The sequence below is a fragment of the Delphinus delphis genome, chromosome 11, assembly GCF_949987515.2.
Source record: "Delphinus delphis chromosome 11, mDelDel1.2, whole genome shotgun sequence".
NCBI lineage: Eukaryota > Metazoa > Chordata > Mammalia > Artiodactyla > Delphinidae > Delphinus > Delphinus delphis.
This window is the reverse complement of record NC_082693.1, coordinates 90,154,827-90,175,853: the sequence shown is the minus strand read 5'-3', so window position 1 is coordinate 90,175,853 and position 21,027 is coordinate 90,154,827. Positions and strand designations below refer to the sequence as shown.

The following is a 21,027-nucleotide window of genomic DNA, read 5'->3' as shown; positions in this document are numbered from 1 at the left end:
CCCCTTGTGCACTGTTGGTATGAAGGTAAATTGGTACAGGCACTAGGGAAGAGTATGGAGGTTCCTCAGAGAATTAAAAATAGAACTACCGTATGATCCAGCAATCTACTTTTGGATATTCATCTGAAGAAAACACACACTAACTCAAAAACGTATCTGCACTCCCATTTTCATTGCAGCATTACCTACAATAGCCAAGGTACGGAAACAACCTAAGTGTCCATCAGTAGATGGAAAGATAAAGAAAATGTGGTGCATGTACACAACAGAATATGATTCAGCCTTAAAAAAAAAAATAAGGAAATCCTGCAATTTGTGCCATGGATGGACCCTGAGGGCATTGTATTAGGCACACTAAGCAAGACGCAGAAAGAGCAGTACTGCATGATCTCACTTATAATGTGGAATCTAAAACAACAACAACAACAACAAAGCCAAGCTCAGAGATAGAGAACAGGTTGACGGTTGCCAGAATCGGGAAGAGGAGGGGGCCGGAAGGTACAACACACAAGGGAAGGGGTTTAAAGGTACAAACTTCCAGGTATAAGATGTGCCATGGAAATGTAATGTACAGCACGGGGACTATTAGTTAATAATATATACTGGGTATTTGAAAGTTACCAAGAGAATAGATCTTAAAAGATCTCACGACAACAACAACAAAACAGTGTGTAACTATGTATGGTGGCGGACACTAACTAGACCAAAAAAAGAAAGAAAGAAATGGCAAAATTAATTACAGCATATCAAAAAGAACAAACAAACTTGGGAGTTCCCTGTTGGCCTAGTGGTTAGGATTCCAGGCTTTCGCTGCTGTGGCCCGGGTTCAATCCCCGGTCAGGGAACTGATATGCTGCAAGCCGCGTGGCCAGCCAAAAAAACAAAAAACCAAACTCAGGCCCAGAGAAGTCAGGAGCCTCACCCAAGGCCACACAGCTTGCAGGTGGCCCACCAGGAGAGATCCAGGCTACTGAATTCCAGCACCCCTCTCTTACCTACTTTGCTCTAAGGCTCAGTGAGAATCCACCTCCCTGAATCCAAATGCCATCAGTCTCTCCACAATGCTGGTCCTTCCTGGACACTCACTACCAGTAGCTCTCTTCTCCTAAACTCAACCCTGTGTCACCCCCATTTACAGATTAGGAAACTGAGGCGTGGCAAGTCTCGGTGAATCCAGTATGATGCAAACCCACGGCTGCCACCCACACATTGGCTGCTGGAGAACAGCTACGGACTTTCCCAAGCACCTCCGCACACTGGATCTTGCTGAACTCTCACCAGTGCTGGCGAGATGTGGACTGGACCCTCCCCACTGAGCAGCTGCAGAACCTGAGCACAGAGGTGAATGCCCTGCCCAGGAGCCCAAGGGGCAGATGTGGGTCAGAAACCCAGGTCTGTCAGATTCCAAAGCCTGTCCTTGCCCCGCATGAGGGCAGGATGGGGGTGACAGGCCACCCAGTGCAGAAGCCCACAGACATCCAAACACAACACGGCTTTATTATTTCAATAAACTCCAAAAGCACCTTTCCTGGATCTGCACGCGGAGGCAGAAGCCAGACGCAGCGAGGCAGGGCAGCTGGGGTCCCTCTGTCCAGAGCGCGTGGGGGGCTCAAGGAAGTGGAGGTGGGGTGACAACAGCATTCCTGCGGCGGGAGGCGCAGCTCACTTGAGGCGGTAGAGGACCTTACGCTGCATGCGATGCTGGATCTCGCCCCGCCGCAGCATGAGCTGCAGGACCTTGTGGATGGCGTGCTCCGGGTATTTCTGCAGGACACGGGGTCGGATGAGGGGCGTGCCTCCCACGGAACCCCAGACACCCCTCCCTCCGGAAGCCCAGGTGTCCCGTGCTCATGGGGGACTCTCCAGCCTTCACATCCTACCTCTCTGCATCCTAAGACAAGCTCACACTTCCTGAGCGACTACCACGTGCCAGGCCCTGTTCTAAGTCTTCACATACTTGAACTCGTTCTATCCCATAACATCCTCACGCAGCTGGTACTGTGATCATCACCTTTATACAGAAGAGGAAACTGAGGCACGGAGAAGCTAAGTCACTCACTCCAAGTCACACAGCAAGTAAGTAGTAGAGCTGAGACCTCAGCTGAGCCCACGTGACTCTAGAACCCAAGCTCCTGACGCCCCTAAAGCCCTGTAAGCCTCCGTCTGCTCGTCTCTCAAGCCGGCGTGGTATCACCTACTGCATAAAACTGCTCTGAGGATCAAGAGGAGATGACGCACATGAGGGGAGCTGAGCCCAGAACCTGGGATTGTCCCTGCGATTTCAAAGACGGTGACAAGTTGCGCACAGCTTCTAGAAGACCCATCCCTTCTCTATGGGGTCAAGAGCACTGTCCCCAGCGAGCTGGGTGGCTCATCCTCCTGGCTCTGCCCCTCCCTTTCCCCCACACACAAAGGCCAGGCAATGAGGCGAAGGGAGAGATGGAGGGCTGGGGAAGCCTGGCAGACTCCAGCAGGACCTCAGCCACCTCTCCTCTCCCCACAACATGACAGAGAAAGTCACAAGGGGAGGCACACTGGGGACGGGCCCGGGCCGAGGAACAGCTGCCCCTTCCCCATCCTGGGCCTGTCTGCTGAGCAACAGGACGCAGTGTTAGGTGGCTGGGAACCAGGCCACAGGGAGCCCGCAGGACTCCCACCGGGACGCCGGGAAGGCCCACCTGCTTGGTGAAGTCCTGGATGATGCTGTGCTCCGACACCTGGGATCCAATGGCGAAGCGGCGCTTGAGCTGCTTCTCGATGCGGCTCAGCAGCTCCTGGTCCTCCTGGCTGGTGAAGCCCTCCACCCCTGTGGGTGTGAGGAGGGAGACGGGTGGGTGGGGACCACAGTCTGCCCACAGCGGGTAAGAGTGAGCCAGGCCCGGAAGAGAAAATGAGAGGAAGAGGAAGAGCGTGCCCGGGGACAACCAGGGCCTGACTGAGATGACCGACAGAGACCCAGGGTCAGGGATGGGGCTGACGTGTGGGAAGGATACTGCAAGCAGAGGCGACAGCAGGTGCAAAGGCCTGGAGGTGGGAAATATGCCCGTCTCAATCAAAACCCGGTCAGCGGGCCAGGGACATGGCCCGAGTGGGGGCACGTCCTGTGGGCCCTGGAGGCCACGGCACAGGTTTTTCTTTGATGCTGGTGAGCAGCACAGCCACTGGAGGGCTCTGAGGACGGCCACGAGCTGACAACAGCACCCGGCCCCCAGGAGCTGGATAGGCAGCGGCAGGAAGACTTCCTGGAGGAATCTATCTCAGATGGAGAGCTGGAGGGGACCCAGCAGTGACCCAGAAGGGCGCGCAGGCTGCCCCGGAGACCACATCTGTGAGGCACCCCAGCAAGCAGCCCAGGCAAGCAGGCTCGTCATTTCCAACTATTGCCCCAGGATGGATCTCCCCTGCTGACCCAGGCCTGCAAAGGCCTTGGTGTTTCAGCTACAGAGAGGGTTGGGACCGTGGTGGGGGAGCCACTGGGAGGGACGTCAAGGCTCCAAGTTGAAATGAGTCTGCAAGGTAAACTCCTACCCAGCCTGCGAAGCCCAGCTCCAGTTTCGCTGCCAAGAAGGCCCTCCAGGGCACAGGCTGAGTCATCTTCACCGAGGGGACGGCGGGGCGATCAGACACCACCCACCTCCCTGGCTCCAGCCACACGGGCCCTTGAACACGCCGAGCCTGCTGTCCTTGGGGTCTTGCCACTCAGCCCTCGCTCTACGTGCGGTGCCCAACCCCACACTCTGGGGAGCCATGTGTCCTCACTCACGCCAGTCCCTGCTTCCTGCCACCTCCTCAGAGCCCACCCGGACCACCCGAGGATGGTCCCCAACATTCCTGACCTGCTGGGCTTCCCCCTCCGTGCTCTTTACCCCGAGCTTGATCTGTCTGCCTCTTTGCTGCGTCTCCCCCGTGGAGAAGGGGGGCCTCACAAGGCGCGGACTTAGAGATCTGCTCACTCCTAGACTCCCAGCACCTAGAACAGCCTGGCAAATTCTAAGCACTAAGTACCTGCTGGGGAAGGAATGAATTCGTCCCAGGGGAGCCTGGCACAGAATCAGCGCTCCAGAGGTGCTCAGAGGCTGAGCCCGAAGCAGGCAGCAGGACTTAACGGCAGCCTGAACCCCGCTGGCCTCGGGGTCAAGAGACCTGCATTCTAGCTGGGCGAACGGTGACCTTGGGCACTGTGAAAAGGCCTCTTTGGGTGCCAGTTTTCCCATCTCTAAGAGGTGAAGGGCTAAGTGCCCAGCCTGGCTTCTGGGGGTTTTGAGGGCAGCTGTAAGTGAAACGGAGGAAGAGCTCTGGAAGCACTCCAATGGTTATGGCTCAAAAACAGGGGTTCATGCAGACTTCCCTGGAGGTCCAGTGGTTAAGTCTCCATGTTTCCACTGCAGTGGGTACAGGTTTGATCCCTGGTCAGGGAAATTCCATATGCTGCATGGTGCAGTCAAAAAAACAGGTGCCAACTACCATTCTTAACGGATGATAAAATTGTGAATTATAATAATGAACTGGGTCAAAAGAATTGTGCTCCAGAGTCTGGAGAGAGGCTGTTCTTCCCATCTTGGGGGAAACTGGCTGGTGGGAGCTGGGGACAGGAGACGGGCTTATTCCCAGGAGGAAGCATGGAGAAGCAATGCAGAGAAGCAACAAGCACAGCAGGTGTCCAGCATGAGCCCTGCCCACGGAGCCCACAAGCCACCCGAGCCTGGGTCCCCGCGTCTGCTCACCTGACAGGGTGCCGGACAAGGCGGCATCCAGCGTGGACACCTGGAAGAGCCTCAGAGCCTCCTCCACATCCGCCTCCGTGGCGAAGGGCTGCAGCTTCATCTTGCTGAGGGCCTCAGCAATGCGCACGACGGCCTCCAGCTGCCTGTGTGGGAGTGACGGGACGCCAGGGCGGACTCAGCCCATCTTCTCTCCTCATCCCACCCTGACCTCCAGGAGGTGCCTGCCCCAGGCACTAAGAGTACAGGGGTGACTGCTGGCTGTCCCCGTGATCCATCTCCCTCAGTAACAGAACCCCGACTTCTACTCTAGCAAGTGGCGCCCACCTAAAAGACATTTCCCAGACTCTCTTGCGTCTAGATGTGTCTGTGTGACTAAGATGTGGCCAGTAAGCTGTAAGTCCAAATATTTTATGGGAACTTCAGGAAGTGTCCTTAAAAGATGGACCTTTCTTTTTCTTCCTCTCCAGCCACGTGGAATGTGGAGGTGATGGCTGGAGTTCCAGCAGCCATCCTGGACGATGAGGATAAGGGTGAACCTGAAGGAGCCCAGGTTGCTGATGACTGAGGAGCCATCACATAGGTAGGACTACCTACCCTCAAATGTTTTTACAGAAGAGAGAAATAAACTCCCAATTTACTTAAGCTACTTCACGTGGGTTTTCTATTACATACAGCCACTTCTTAGTTACACTTCTTAGTTACTTCTTAGTTACACTTCTAACTAATCAGTGCTGGAAGCAAGATTCAAACGAGGTAGGTTCAAGCTCTTAGTCACTCTACTGCGTAAACTCACAAGAGTGACAAGAACTAACAGCTGAGAAAACTGTGATCCAGAAAAGGAAAGCAATTTCCCTGCAGTCACACAGTGGGCTGGAGGCTAGGACCAGGTCTCCCTGGACCCCAGGTCCCAGCCTGGACGCTCCTTCACCCTCAGGCTTCCCAGCGATGAGGGAAGCTAGACCGAATTCAGAAGAAAGGGTTCCAGATTTTCTCAACAGTAAACGAAACAAGAGATACAGATGATCAGGGAGGCCACTGTTTTCACTCCCAAAGGAGTGCTCCCTGCCCAGCAGCCCTGACCACGGCCTGCACCACGTAGTCAGCAACAGCCCCGGCCCCAGACTTGCTGGGCACATCGTGCCTTGTAAAGCGAGGCATCTGCCCAGCCCGGCCCTGGCCTGCCCGCCTGCTCACCGCACGGTGATGGGGATGCTCGAGCGGCGGTCACTGTCCCTTTCGTGCTGACGGGCCCCGCTCCGCATGATGATGTACCGGTTCTTCAGCTTCTCTGCAGCCTCTGCTGACAGCCGAGGGCCACACTTCCTGCAGGATGGGGAGTAGCTGCCATGAGGCCAGAAGAAATCTTGGGGTACTCACCCCATCCCCGGCCCTCTGCTGGCTTGCAGACATATGCTTTCCGGGCCCACCAGACGGTGGCCTCTCAGCGGTCCTCCCCCCAACACATTCAGGGACAAGATGCACAATGACACCCACAAGAGGCTCCCAGAGACCAGCTCACAGCTGTCCAGGGCAGGGAGCACGCCAGGCTGGGGGTGGGGGAGGGGAGCAGCAGGGGTGTCTGCTCAGGATCTACCCCCACCACCCCGCAGCCCCCCCCCCCAGCCAACTGAACTGTCACTGATTTAAGGCAAGCCTTAGCTCACCTAATCCAACCCTCATGCTGTGGATGAGGTGAGCAAGGCCAGAGGGAGGGAGGAAACTCCCCATAAGCCACGTGGGACCTGGCGTCAAGGGAGGACTAGAATCTGGGGCTCTCAGACTCACACCCAAGGGCCCAAGCCTCTGAGGACAGGGCCATGAAGAGCTCAGGCATGACAAAGACCCAGGTACCAATGGGCACCGCACTACCCATCACCCAGGAGGAAGCGGTGAGTAGGGAGCACTTCACCTCCCATTAGAAAGGCACTCAAAGATCCCTCCACCCTTGGGTTTTAGTTCCAATAAGAGACAGCTGAGGTGTGTGTCCAGAATCTTGGTACAGGGGCTAAAAGTACAGCCTTTGGAGCCAGGTACCTGGGTTCAAGTCTTGGCTCCACTACCTCCTGTCTGTGACCCTGGACAAGTTACTTAAGCTTTCTCTGCCTCAGCTTCCCCATCTGTAAAATGGAATAATACACCAACCTCATAGGTCTGGGGAGAGGGATGGTGTTCACTTATACATAAAACTCTCAGGATAACATCTGGCACAGACTAATTACTATGTGTATAACTATTGTCATTGTCTTCTGTGAGAACAACAATATTTAAGGTTGCAGCTGCCATTTACTGAGTATTTACCTGGTGCAGGGCTGTGCCACTCACTCATCATTTTGTGTGATCCTTACAAAAACCCTAGGACACAACCACCCCGGGAAAGCGAGGCTCAACTGACTTGCCCAAGGTCACACAGTGGGGGCAGGAGTTACCCAGAGCCCATGTCCACAAGCCTCCCTGCACACCAGAGTCAAGGGGGTCTTCAAGACCATCTAAATTCTTTTTATTTTGTTGGCCTCACCGTGCAGCATGCAGTATCTTAGTTCCCCGACCAGGGATTGAACCCATGCCCCCTGCATTGGGAGCGTGGAGTCTTAACCACTGGACTGCCAGAGAAGTCCAGAGACAATCTAAATTCTCCACCTTCGCTTCGGAGATGGAGAAACTGAGGCCAAGAGCCACTGAGCAACTGTGCAGGGTCAGGAAGGAGCAGAGCTAAAATCCTCAGGGCCTGATCTCAGGCATCCTGAATGGGGCCCTCTCCCACTCCAGGGGAGCCGGGCAGCCCCACCCCTGTGGGGCCTGCATCCAGGACTCACGCGCGGCAGTAGGCGATGAACTTCTTTAGCTTGGTCAGGTCGATCTCGCCCTCCACGGCCTGGGTCTGTGTCAGCGCGCTCACGTGCAGAGTAATGACGTGTTTGGCCAGCATCTGGGAGGCAGAGGGGACACGGGGTCAGCCCACAAGCCTTCCCAAGCCAGGTCCCAACACAGAGGTGGAGCAGGCAGGTAGGGAAGAGCTGCCAGGGCTAGAAGTGGTGGAGAGGAGGAGGCCCTCGCTTTTCCTGCGGGTTGTCAGCTGGTAAGACGACATCCCAGAGCTGCCAGGCCCCTCTGCCACCACGAGGTGCAGCTGCCTGAGAACAAGCTTCCACTAAGGGAGGCCAGGCCGAGAGGCAGAGACAGCGGCGCCCAGACGACCCAGAGACCTGACCCAGCCGAGCCTCGCACCTCCAGGCTTGTCCATTACGTAAGCGCTGGAGTTCCTTTCAGAAGCTGACTGACCGGAACTGGGGTTCTAGTACTTGCATCCAAAGGCCAACCCCCTCATTTCACACAGAAGGGACCGACACCCAGGGAATGACTGACCCCAAATCTCACGGCACATCGAGCACAGGAGAGGTAGGACCCGGGACGCCCAGTGCAGCGCTCCTGGAATCCACAACCCCGCCTCCTTGGTGGCCCACTCACGGGCCGATCTGGGGGCCAGGACTTCGGGTCAAGCCCCTTGTCTGCCCACCCTCGCCCCCCAACCCCTAGAACCGCGGGCCTGGCTGGAGTCCAGCCCCCCACGCACCATATCCCTCTCCTCGTTGTGCTCGTCCTTAACGATGAAGATCATGTCGAAACGGGACAGGATGGTGGGCATGAAGTCGATGTTGTCCTCCCCCTTCGTCTCGTCCCAGCGGCCAAACACTGAGTTGGCAGCAGCCAGGACTGAGCAGCGGGAGTTGAGGGTGGTGGTGATGCCGGCCTGACAGGGAAGCGTGGGGGGAAGCAGAGGACAGGGAGATGGGAACGTGGGGTCACAGCCCTCTCAGGTGCGCACACCCATGCCTGCACGCACACACGCACACACACAGGATTCCAGGACCACTGCTGCGGCCAACAGAGGTCGGGCCGCTCAGGGCAGCCTGAGGACGGGGCCAGAACCCGGCCCCTCCCAGCACCCCCAACACCTCTGCCGGGCTGGACCAGGGAGGATGCTCACCTTGGCGATGGAGATTGTCTGCTGTTCCATGGCCTCGTGGATGGCCACGCGATCGTCTTCTCGCATCTGTGTAGGAGATAGAAACGTCCACTAGACCCAGGTGAGGGGCCGGGGCACAGTGGCAGCAGGAAACCCTACAGGAGCTACCATTCCCAAGTCCCGACCCTGTGCCAGGCCGATGGCAGGAACCGGGTCACCTCTAGTCACGGGGACAGTGTGTGGGCTTGGCTCTCCTCTCCCCACTCTCAGGTGCGGAAACTGAGGCTCGGAGAGGTGCAGCTACTTCCCGATAGTACCGGGAGGTCTCCACATCACAGGTGGTTTCTGCCGTCCAAGCACAGAAGGCCACACCCCCAGCCCGCGGCCAGCAGGCACCACCACCACTGAGCCACCACCTCACCCTGCCAGGCTCACCTTGTCAAACTCATCGATACAGACGACCCCACCATCGGCCAGGACCATGGCTCCCCCCTCCATGATGAAGTTCCGGGACGAGGGGTCCCTCATCACCGAGGCTGTCAGGCCAGCCGCGCTGCTGCCTTTCCCGGACGTGTACACCTGGGGGAGGGAGGCGGGAGGGTCAGGGCCCATCATGGCTCCATGCTGACCCAGTAAGTCAAGGGGCCCCAGGAGCTAGGGCTCAACCAAGGTCACACATCACAGCTGGCTGCAGAGCACAGACAATCTTAGTGTTCCTCCTCTGATGGGGGGACCACCCCAGCCCCAGCCTGGCGGCTCTCCCACAGGGGAGCGTTCACATCCATCACTCACCTGAACCCCACGACTGTCCCATGAAGCAGCCCCTGGGGGCCCAGCTCACGGAGGAGCAAACTGAGGCCGAGAGGAGAGCAGTGACACTGTTCCAGGGGGCCTCGGGGCTGGGTCGACTCCTGACTCCCAGGAAAGGCATCCCCACCCTGAGTCCCTTGTCATCTATTGCTATCGATGTTAAGACTTAGCGGATGGATAAACTGAGACTCAGAGAGATTGGGTGACTTGCTCAAGGCCCACAGCCAATTACCAGCCAGGCTAAGACCAAACAAACCCCATCGAGTCCAGCACTCCGCCTGCTGCCCCAAACCTACACATGCCGTCGGCCCCCTTCCTCCTCTATCCTCTGCGGCCTCGCCCGCAGCCTTCCTCTCCGCGGCGCAGCTAAGGCGGACAGAGGTCACCCTGGGCACTCACTCCGATGGGAGAGCACTTCTCCACAAACTTCAGCAGCTGGGACTTGGCCGTCCCCGGGTCCCCCAGCATCAGCAGGTTGATGTCTCCTCGGCGAGTGAGGCCGTCAGGGAGCCTGGGGGAAGGCGGGCAGGCGGGCCAGGTGAGCAAGGCGAGAAACCCAGGGCTGGTTGGTCACAGTGGTCTGGCTGGCGGCCCCCCGACCTGTCATGAGCCTCAGAGCAGGCGGGGAGGCAGGGGCTCTGGCCTGAGAGCCACGTTCATAGCGAGCTGTGTCCCCTAGCCTCATCCGTGGTAACTTGCTTCCAAGGGAGGGGAGGTTCAGAGGAAACGGCACTTAGAGCTGGGCTTGGGCACACACAGTCAGCATCTGATAAACACCCCCCAACCCAGCTGGAAAGAAGGAAAGAGAGGGAGCCACCAGCGGGCTGCACGCGGTACTGTGGAGGGGACACCGCGAGGGCAGGCTCCTGGCCCCAGCGCACGTGCCTGTGAGCAAGTCCCTTTAGCTCTCTATGCCTCAGCTTCCTCATCTGTGAAATGGGCTCGATTGTAGCTTTCTCACAGGGCTAATCTGGGGACTGACTGGGTTGGAAACACATAAAAGCACTCAGAAGAATGTCTGGCACGTGGTAAGAACTCAGTAACTGGTAGCTGCTAATATTATTACTTCCTCTACCTCTACTATTTTATTTTAAAAGGACGGGACATCCCCTGAGTAAGAGGCTTTCACCCGTCTTATTCATGTGGAGACTTGGGTTCAGAGAAGTGGTGTCTCTTGCCCAAGGTCGCAAGGTAAATAAGCAGCCCTGAGAGATGTCACCCCGGTCTCAGACTCCAAGCCCGAGCTCTCCCCGGCACTGGCCAGGCCCCTCACACCGCCAAGGCCCCGGCCTAGCCAGGGCCGGGTAACTGCTCCGGAGGAAGGGTGTAGGCCAGCCCCCAGCCGGCTGGCAGCCAGCCTGGGAGGCAGGGAGGGTGCCTGAGAGGGGCAGGCGGGGCTGAGGGTCCTGGGCAAATAAATGAAAAGGGCATTCATGTCCTGACCACCTGGCAGCTGCCCTCCTGCAGGCAAGTCACTAATTCCCCTCCCCGGACCTGGGGGGCCTGGACACCCACCTCTTTCGGGAACCCCCGAAGAGCAGGCAGGCGATGGCCTTCTTCATGTCTGTGCCCCCAAAGATGGAGGGGGCGATGCTCTTGGAGATGACCTCGTAGACGCTGGGGAGGGCGGCCAGGCGCCGGAACTCCTCCTCCTCCTGCGGGGTCACGGCCCCAGCAAAGCTGCGGCCTGGGCGGGCAGAGCAGGGACCTGCGTGAGCGCCCTGAGGGAGAATGTGCTGCCTGCGGCCCACCGCCCTGGGCCGGCCCAGGGCCTCCCAGAGCAGGGCCCTCAGAGCCAGGCAGCACAAGCGTCAGTCTGAGCAAAGACAGAACCCCAGGTCTCCGCACCAGGCGTGGGCCTGTGTGTTCCAGGGTCCAGTGAGCAAGTGGAAGAGTGTGGAGGGCGGGGGGGTGACCTGAGGAGGGCCAGGTGACAGGGGCCCTCAGGGACATCTTCCATCTTGCCGACGGGGGTGACACAGCGTCTCTGGTGAGAACAGCACCGCTCACCCGGCTGCCGTGGGGGACAGAGCGCAGGGGCAAAGGTGGACACAGGGAGACCAGGACGAGGCCCACCGACAGCCCAGGGGAGGGACGACGGGGGTTCGGCCCAAAGCACACTCACTGGAGCCATCTGTGTCCACCTGGATGCCCAGGACCCGAATGTAGGCGCTCCGGATGCCCACGCCCACCCTGTCGCGGCCCCTGCTGGTGGTCAGGCCAAACTTCTTGATGGAGTAGATGCCCATGATGGTGACCCTGTTCCCAGGGACGACCTTGTCACACAGGTACCTGAGAAGAGGATGGGGAGGAAGAAAGTGAGAGGCTGGTGGGGGCAGGGAGCCCCCAGCTCCCCCGACCCCATCACACTCGCCGTCCATCCACCTCCCCATCTCTACACAAGGCCCCAGCACCGTGGGCTCCAGCCCCCGCACCGCCCAGGGCCCTCTCCCTCTCACCACAACCCAGCCCATGCTTGGACGGCCCAGCTGCTGGAAGGAAGACAGGCCTTGGCCTGACCTCTCCACGGGCCTCAGGAGCTCATCCATTATGCTGGTTGGAGTTGGGGGGCACCCACCCCAGCCCCTCAGGTGCCCCGCCTCCATCTCATCTGCTGTCAGACGCACTGCAGGACCCCCCCCTCGGCCATCTCGGGGGAAGCCCCCTTCCTCACGCCCTCCCAGCCTCCCTGCAAGGGCCGCGCGCCGCTTCTGCCTCTTTCACGGCTCCACGAGCTCAGCCAAGTCATTCTGCCTCTGGATTTTAATTTCCTCTTTAAAAAAAAAAAAGGTGTTGAGGGACTTTCCTGGTGCTCCGGTGGTTAAGAATCCGCCTTCCAATGCAGGGGACACGAGTTCGATCCCTGGTCGGGGAACTAAGATCCCACATGCCGCGGGGCAACTAAGCCTGCGCGCCACAACCAGACAGAAGCCTGAGCGCCGCAACAAAAGATACCACATGTCGCAACAAAGATCCCGCGTTGCCGCAACTGAGACCCAGCACAGCTAAATAAGTAAATAAATACTTTAAAATATATATATATATATATATGTAGAGAGAGAAAGAGAAACAGGGAAGTCTCTGAGCCCCTCCAGCCTGTGCAGCACAGAAAGGACACTGGGGCATGTATCCGTACTCTGCTGCTTAGAAGCTGTGTCACCTCTCTGAGCCTGGGAGGGGATGATAAAGTGATCTGACCCGCTGGGTTACTGTGGGATCAAGTGAGGTACGAGACTCAAAAGTGCTTTATCCACTAGAGTCATATCCTCTAAAGGACCCTCACTGTCTTTGTTAACGTTCTATGACTCCCCTCTTCCCAGACCCCACTTCCTCAGCTTTGAATAATCTAATCATAGACCATTTGAATAATCTAATAAATATCGAATATTTAATCTGTATTAAGGAATTGTGCTAGACACAGTGTAGAGGACAAATGTATGGACACCAAGTGGGGGAAAAGGGGGGTGGGATGAATTGGGAGATTGGGATTGACATATACACACTAATATGTATAAAACAGGTAACAAATGAGAACCTGCTGTACAGCACAGGGAACTCCCCTTCTCTATACAGTAGAAACTAACACAACATTGTAAAACAACTATATCTCGACCAAAAAAAAAAAAAAAAGAAAGAAAAAGGAACCGTGCTACACACTGAACATGCATTTTCCAATTTAAAGCTCCCAGCAGCCTGATGAGGTTAAGGCCTGTCCCTGTCCCCATTTTCCTGGTAAGGAGCCCATGTAACTTGCCCAAGAGCCTGACCTCTACACCTTCCACAGCCACTAAGGAAGCTAACGACCTACGGAGCCCCTCCTCCGAGAAACGTGCAGCACAGACCATCTGCACGTGATGTCGGGGTGCAGGAGCCCAGCTGTAGAAGCCCAGTCCACAACTCCACACCTTCCTCCCAGGTCACCAGGAGGGGACCGGGCTGGCCCAGTACCCTCTCCCCCTTTCCAATCACCCAGCAACATCCAAGGAAGAATCTTAACAGAAAGCCTGGGGTGGGCGTCAGGCTGGAAAGAGGCTCCCCCAGCTACTGGCTGTCCAGCTCTGGGCCTCCCAGTTCTAAGAGGGCTGCGGAGACTCTGCAGGAAGAACGCAGGCTGGCAGCCCAGCCCCTCCACTCACTGAGCCGGTCACACATCCTCGTCTGCAAAGAGGGGTGGACCCACCCCTGCAGATTATGGGGAGACGAGATGAGAGGAAGCATGGGGGCGGCACCAGGCACAGAGCAAGTGTCCTGTAACCAGCCACCCTCCCCCGCACCCCACTGCGCTCAGCCAGCCACTCGCGGCACCCAACTCAGGGGCACGGCCAGGGAGCCCGCTCACCTGTCGCAGTAGAGCTGCATGTGTCTGGGCATCTCGCCGTGGGGCACCGCATCCGGCAGCTCCTGCAGCTTCAGGGTCTGGAAGTCCACGCACTTGCACTTGTCCGGCATGATGAAGTATGGATCCAGCGGGCACTTGGGGCGCCCGGCCTGATCCCTGTCGGTGGGGAGGAGAAGGGTCACCAGAGCTGCCCCCAGAGCCCCAAGGCCAGCAACAAGCTAGGGGTCTCCGGGACCCTGGGAGAAGGCCCTAAAGGAGGGCAGCTCAGCGGGGGATACCCACAGGGCTAGGAGTGGGGAGACCTGCACACAAACGGTATTCAAAGCCCGAGACAGGCAAGGGGGTTAAGTATAGAGAAAAGAAAGGTGGCTGAGGCCTGAGGTCAGGAAGCTGAGGGGAACCAGCAGCCGGAGAGGGTAGGGGCCCTTGCGATCAGGGGTCAGCAATGGTTTTCTGTAAGGAGCCAGAGACAAACATTTTCAGTTTTGTGGGCCACGAGGCCACACACTCTGCCTCCGAAGCGCAAATGCAGCCACAGGCAATGTGTAAACGAAGGAGCCTGGCATGTTCCTGGACCTTCCCTCCAGACCTGCCCCAGAGAGCCAAGGTTTGCTGTAGAAGACTCCCGGTGGACTCCCAACCCTGGTTCCCGGCACAGGTTGTCTGGGCGCCCTGGAGGGACAGAACTCACCACTGCAGAGGGACGCCACCGCCCCAGGGCATCAGGTCTGCCCCAGGCCCACAGGGCACACCGCTGCCCCAGCCCCTCCCTGCTGCAGGTGGTGCAGGCCGGGTCCTCCTCCTTCACATCTCCGCTGAGATGTCACCCTGTCACCCCCACCGTGCCACAGGGCCATGCAGAGCCCACTCACGTGTTGCACTTCCTGGGCAGGGCGTAGCCCTCCAGGCCGGGGCGCATGGCGACGTTGGTGAGGGTGTTGCGGCAGCTGCGGCACTGGACGGAGATGCGGGTGGCCTTAGCACGGACCCCAGAGGCGGCAATGATGATGCCGGGGATCTTCACCAGGTGTGACATCGTGTCCGACTGCAACAGAGCCACGGGGAGGGTGGCTGGTTAAAGGGAGCCGGGAACACCTGAGATCACGTAAGAGAAGCTTTTTCTAATGTGTACTGAAGTATTCAGGGATACAGGACCATGTCTGTAACTTACTTTAAAATACTTTAGCAGGGGGCTTCTCTGGTGGCGCAGTGGTTAGGAATCCGCCTGCCAACGCAGGGGACGCGGGTTCGAGCCCTGGTCCGGGAAGATCCCACATGCCGTGGAGCAACTAAGTCCTGTGGCGCCACAACTACTGAAGCCCATGCGCCACAACTACTGAAGCCCACGTGCCACAACTACTGAGCCCACGTGCCACAACTACTGAAGCCCACACGCCTTGAGCCCATGCTCTGCAACGAGAAGCCCGCGCACAGCAACGAAGAGTAGCTCCCGCTCACCACAACTAGAGAAAGCCCACACACAGTGACGAAGACCCAGCACAGCCAAAAATAAATAAGTACATAAATTTATTTAAAAAATAAATAAAATAAAATACTTTAGCAGAAAAAAGAAGAAAGCAAATAAGGCAAAATGTTAACAGCCATTAAATCTAAGCAAAGGTAGATGGGGTTCATTACACTATTCTCACTACTTTTATCTGTGTGATTTTTTTTCTATAATAAAAAGCAAAAAATAAGAAAAGCTCCTTTCAACATAATCTCTTCTTCCCCCTCCCAGGAGCTTTTCTGGGACAGACAGGCAGGCTACAGGTTCGTGCTGAGGCCCCTCAAAGCCCAGAAGGTGGGGAGGGGAGGGGAAAGGTTCGGGAAGGAGGCTGCCCCCCCAAGAAGTGAGACCAGAGGCATGTGTTGCTGCCACGGCCCGGGGACCCCAGACCTGCTGAACCCCCGCCCCACCCCGCAGAGCTTGTCTTCTGGAAAACTATCTACAAGCTGCAGGAAGCCTAGCCCTCCAGGACCCCAGGGTTGGAAAAGACTGAGGCCCATAAGCCACCCTGACAAGCGATCCTTCTAGAGAGGACCCCTCTTCTACCACTGGACACCCGTCACCCGAGGCAGGCCAGTCACTGGGTTTTCCAGTGGGTCTGAGAATAGGAAGCTCGTCCCGTGTGGCGCTGAGCTTTGCTTCTCTGAGGAAACAGCTGCCTCGCAAAACAAGTCCAATACCGCCTCCGCAGACAGGCAAATGCGTGATGCTTGGGTGAGTTCCACACACGGTCCCAGGTCCCCTCCCCGGTGCTGGGCACACAGACGAAGCCAACACGCTCCACAGCCTCGAGAGCCCACAGCCCAGCCCTGCTTCTGGAACAGAACTGCCATTGTGCTAATCAAGGAGGATTTGGCAGGGACCCCAGCCAAGCTACAGGACACGGGGATTCCTGCAAAGACCAGGGCGTGGCCTTCTGGTAACACAGAGGTGACACTACCTGGGCCCACAGTTCAAAGGCATAGCTACACGCATCCTTTCATTTGCTTGTCACGACAGCCTCGTGACAGAAGAACCAACGTCAGGCTCTCACTTCCTCCTCAGGAAGCTCTCCTGTCCCACCCCTGCCTGTTGTATCAATTCTTTCACACGGCAGCCCAAGGGAACCTTTGAAGATAGAATCGGCCCATCCTCCTACCTAACCTTCGACTCAAGCTGCTTTCCACAGCAGCCAAGGCCCTGGCCATCTGGCCTCTCTACCCACTCCCTCCCTTCCTCTCCTCCCACCCTCACTCCCTGAAGTCCAGCCACACTGGCTTCTTTCTGTCCCTTGAAACCTGCTGCTGTCCCCACCCCAGTACCTTTGCACCTGCTTCTCCAGGAGCTTGGAACGCTCCTCCCTCAGGCTGTCACGGGGCTGCGTATCCCTCAGGTTTTCGCGCCAATATCACTTCCTCAGAGGGGCCTTCTCCGACCACCTCCCGGACCCCTGGCCACTGTCACATTGCCTGTTTCCTTTGCTTCATGACTCGTATCACAGGACCTGAAATCAGCTCACTGCTCCTTGTCTGTTTCTCCCACTGTAAGCTCCATGGAACTAGCTCCTGTCTGTCTACAGCGAGGGTCGGTCCCCCAGCACTCGGCGAGGGGCAGCCACTCCATAAGTGCTCGTTGAATAAAACCAAAAAAGACTGGACGGCAGACTGGCTCTGCCAAACTCTCCCTCGGCCTCATCACTCTCCAGCCATGCTGGCTGTCCTTCCCTCGGCCTGGCACACACCCTGCCCCCCTTGCCTCGCAGGCTTTGTACCAGCTGTGCCCTCCCTGCCCGCCCCGAACATTCTCTCCCAGCTGTTTGCGTGCTGCCTGTTCTCACCCTCAGATCTCCACTCAGACGTGCCCTCCTCAAAGCAGCCTTCTTGATGTTTTCCAGAGGGGCCCCCACGTTTTCTCATCGCCCTCCTGGTTTCTCCCATTGCTCTTACGGTCATCTACAGTGACCATGGGTGATGTTCACCGGCTTATCCAGTCTCCCCGGGGACAGCAGCTTGTCCTGAGTTCACCACTGTTTCTCCAGGACCCAACTCACGCCTTGCCCACAGGAAGAACTCAGCAAACATTTGCCCAATGAGCTAAGTTTTCAGGGGCACAAAGAGGCTCAGAAAGGTCGAGTGAGTTGCCCAGGGTCACACAGCTGGCACCCAGGTCTCTCTCCAAAGCCCCTCCTCACATGCAGCCGCCACCGCCACCCTTCAACTGGCCTGAGTGGACCCACCTTCAGGCTACGGATGCTGGACGGGCTGGCATCCGACTTGAGCATGACTTGGATGTCCTGGAGCACCTCGTCACCAGCAGGCCGGGGCCGGGTCACCTCATCGGCCACCTCCTTGGCAGCCTCCTCCAGCTGGAGAGGAGGAGGGGGGCAGGCTGTGAGTGACGAGAGCAGGGCCAGCCCTGGGGGTTCGGGGCGGGGGGCGGGGAGGTCCCACTCACCAGCTGCAAATGCTCAGCCGGCTGCTTGTACAAGTAGTCGGCCAGGTCCTCGTCGAAGCTGGCAAGGTCCTCCATCTCCACCTCGATCCAGTACTCCCCCAGGTTATAATGTCGCTTGAGTTCATCCCTGGGGTGGGGGTGGGGAAGGAGAAGAGGAGACAACGCTGGCTGAGGTGCGCCCGCACCCCGAGTCTCCCACACCACTGCCCCGCCACCCCGCTTCCCAAACACATCTAGTTCCCGGCGGTTCTGTTATTTAACCCTGCAGAGGTCCCCCCACTGCTGAAAGGCATCCTCCAGAGAAAGCTCCACGGAAGGGGTCCAAGCAGTAATCAAAGGGCAGTTCAGCGCTCACAGACAGGGTTCTGTGCACAGGTGTCTGGAAGACTCTCACTGCAAACCAGTCCTTTCAGTGGACTCCTCGGAGCCTTTAATCCTCTCTCAGATACTAACAAGGCACACGGCTAGAACCTGGAGACTGAAGGCAGCAGAGACCATGCCTGTCTTGTCAACCACCAGAATCTTTTTACAGAGCATCCTATGGGACTATTATCCCAAAAACACATTCGGGGGCCACTGATCTCCTCGGCCTCACCCGTCTACCTCATGTCCGGAGCCGCATATAACAGCCAGCCTGGCCCCGAGAGCCCGTTGCTGTAACACGCCACCCCATACCCTGCCCCTGCGTGCAACTGCTCCTATCTGAAATGCCTTCCATGCTTGACACTCTCCTCTCAGCTCAAGGTCACCTCGGCTCCCCTGGAAGCCTCCCTAACTCCCCTTGTACATTCCTCCTTTGCGGTAATTATCATTTTGTAATTTATTTGTAGCTCCCTATGCCTCATTCCCACTGACTTAGAAGCTCCTTGAGAGCAAGTAGTATGAATCTTTTCATCTTTGCATCTCAGAGTCCAGCACATAGATGCTCAATGTCGGCTGATGCATGAATAAGTGGAGGCAGGAGTGGCTGTGCCGTTTTACTGATGAAGAAACTGAGGCCCAGAGAGACCGTCACTTGGAAGTCACTCAGCTAATAATCAATCAGGCCCAAGCCTGGACCTGCAAACTCACGTTCTCTGCATTTTAACAGCCTATGAGGATCTGGTGCGACGGCACCAATGTACAATGACTAGGAACAGGGGCCTTGCCCAGCTCATTCAGTGCTGCAGCCCAGCACCTGGAACAGTGCCTGGCATGCAGCAGGTGCTCAGTCAATAGGAGGTGACTGAGTGGAATGAAGAATGAATGGATGCGTGAAGTAAAACATTACCATTTTCACCTTTTGCACCCACTGAGAACTTGGTTTACAAGATATCGCAGACATTACACGAAAGGACAGCAACAAATAAATGAACAGGAACAAATCCTGGACGAAGAACCCAGGTGAGTCACTCAATCGTTAACTTTAGATGTGAAACGTACAAAGCCATACGCCATGGGGGTGCGGGGCCCCAGTGAGTGGACGAAACACCGCCGGGACCGCACCTCCCCTCCTGCACCGCTCCGGCCCGCACCTGTACTTGAAGGTGAAGCCCGTGCGGTCCGTGCCCACTCGGTACTGCCGCAGGAACTCCTTGAAGCGCCTCTGCAGCTGCGACTTGCGGGCCTGCCCCTCATCGGCCGCGTTGTCGCCCCCGAAGCTGTCGCTGTAGAAAATGCCGGGGTCGTCGAAGCCCGACATGACTGCACCTGGCGCGGGGACAAGGAGATGGAGCAGATTCATGGGGGGGGGGGTTTATGGGGCCACGCGGCGTCCCCTCCGACACCTGGGTCCTAGGCTCCGAATGCGGGACGGGCGTGAGCCCGGTTCCGCCTCCCGGACCCTACCCCAGTTCTCCCACGAGAAACCCCTGCTGCCCAGACCTACTGCGCCCCAAATGCAGATGCCTGTCGACCCCTGGGCCCGGCTCCGCGGTGCCCACTCCCCAGCCCCAGTGGCCTCACCTCTCCCTTCCCGCGCTCCCTGGAACCAAAGAGACAAGAGCCCCGACAGTCCACCGCCGCCTTTCGCGGGAAAAACCAGACGCAGCGTTTGGACGCCGCGGCCGCTGCGCCCTCATTGGTTCGCCGGGACCCCGCGGCCAGCGATTGGACCGTGCTGCGCCCGCGAGTCCCGCCCCCCACGAGCGGGCCGCCGGAGAGGATTGGCGGCAGGGCGCATGGCGTCAGGCCTCCTGGCCTCCTTCCGGGCTCCATTTTGTGTTCTGGACAATTTGGCGCGAAACTGACCCGGAAGTAGCGGCGGGGCGGGGCGCAAAGATGGCGGAGGGGCGGGCCGAGGGCCGGCGCGGGCGTGCGAGGGCTTTTCTGTGTACTCTTCTTAAACCTTTTTCAAAGTCTCAGGAGGAAACGACCCCTTTCAGAGCTATAGGTCCCTGAGAAGTACCCCTTGCCGGGTGTGAGCCTGCTTCCCCCTAGCGGCTGGAGGGGGCGCTGCCTGCCTGCGCTCCCAGCTCTCACCCTAAACACGCTTCCAAAAGTGGGGGATTAATCATTCAGAAGCCACCTCTGGTCTCGTTAGCGCCTCTAGGACGAAACTCAAACTTGGGACTCGAGGGATGTTTCCTTAGACCCGATTGGTGATTTTTTTTTTTTTTAGTTGTATAAGAGTTTTCATTATCTGGCAATGCTGAAAATTTGTGAAAATTCATGACCAGATTCCCAGCCTAACTTTAAAAACGGGAAGATCTGGCAAAACTTGACGGATTCTCAAGCGGCAATAAGGACTGCATAATCTCCCCTCCCTTCTTTTCCATTCTCACTGGCAACATGAACTATTTTTTCTAATATTTATTATTTATTTGGTTGCACTGGGTCTTAGTTGCGGCAGCCTGGCTCCTTAGCTGCAGCACGTGGGCTCCTTAGTTGTGGCATGCAAACTCAGTTGCTGCATACATGTGGGATCTAGTTCACTGACCAGGGATTGAATCCGGGCCCCCTGCACTGGGAGCGCAGAGTCTTAACCACTGTGCCACCAGGAAGTCCCACAACCTGAACTGTTGGAAAGAACTTTTTATTCCATAGGCTACATTGGCACATACTTACGGGGAGTATTTAAAATATGAGTCTGTTTATAGGGTTTCAAAATTAGATCAAACGAATCTGAACCTTCAGGGAAGTCCCTCTGCATGGAGACATAGCTTTAGCTCATTCTATTTAACAGTTCTTTTATTTTCCACCATGTGAAGAGAATACAAATTATTCAGCCATTTTCCTGTTAGTAGAATTTAAGATGGTTCTCTCTCCTCTC

General features: G+C 57.1%; 1 protein-coding gene across 2 annotated transcripts; it reads right to left on the bottom strand.

The window, feature by feature from the left end:
- Positions 1 to 1,483: 1,483 nt before the first annotated feature.
- On the bottom strand, positions 1,484 to 19,791 carry MCM5 (minichromosome maintenance complex component 5). 2 transcript variants are annotated; one of them, XM_060023912.1, is made up of 17 exons: positions 19,722 to 19,791; positions 19,292 to 19,466; positions 17,778 to 17,904; positions 17,560 to 17,688; positions 14,710 to 14,882; positions 13,838 to 13,993; positions 11,624 to 11,790; positions 11,014 to 11,185; positions 9,898 to 10,009; positions 9,124 to 9,267; positions 8,710 to 8,775; positions 8,296 to 8,472; positions 7,538 to 7,650; positions 5,919 to 6,047; positions 4,725 to 4,867; positions 2,679 to 2,806; positions 1,484 to 1,764 (listed from the first exon to the last, which is right to left on the bottom strand). In XM_060023912.1, the coding sequence occupies exons 2-17, from the start codon at positions 19,456 to 19,458 to the stop codon at positions 1,663 to 1,665; spliced, it is 2,205 nt and encodes a 734-aa protein (XP_059879895.1). In that variant the 5' UTR covers positions 19,459 to 19,466; positions 19,722 to 19,791; the 3' UTR covers positions 1,484 to 1,662. The 2 variants fall into 2 exon arrangements, with proteins under 2 accessions (XP_059879895.1, XP_059879896.1); XM_060023913.1 differs by lacking the exon at positions 19,722 to 19,791 and adding an exon at positions 19,645 to 19,665.
- Between the last annotated feature and the right edge of the window lie 1,236 nt (positions 19,792 to 21,027).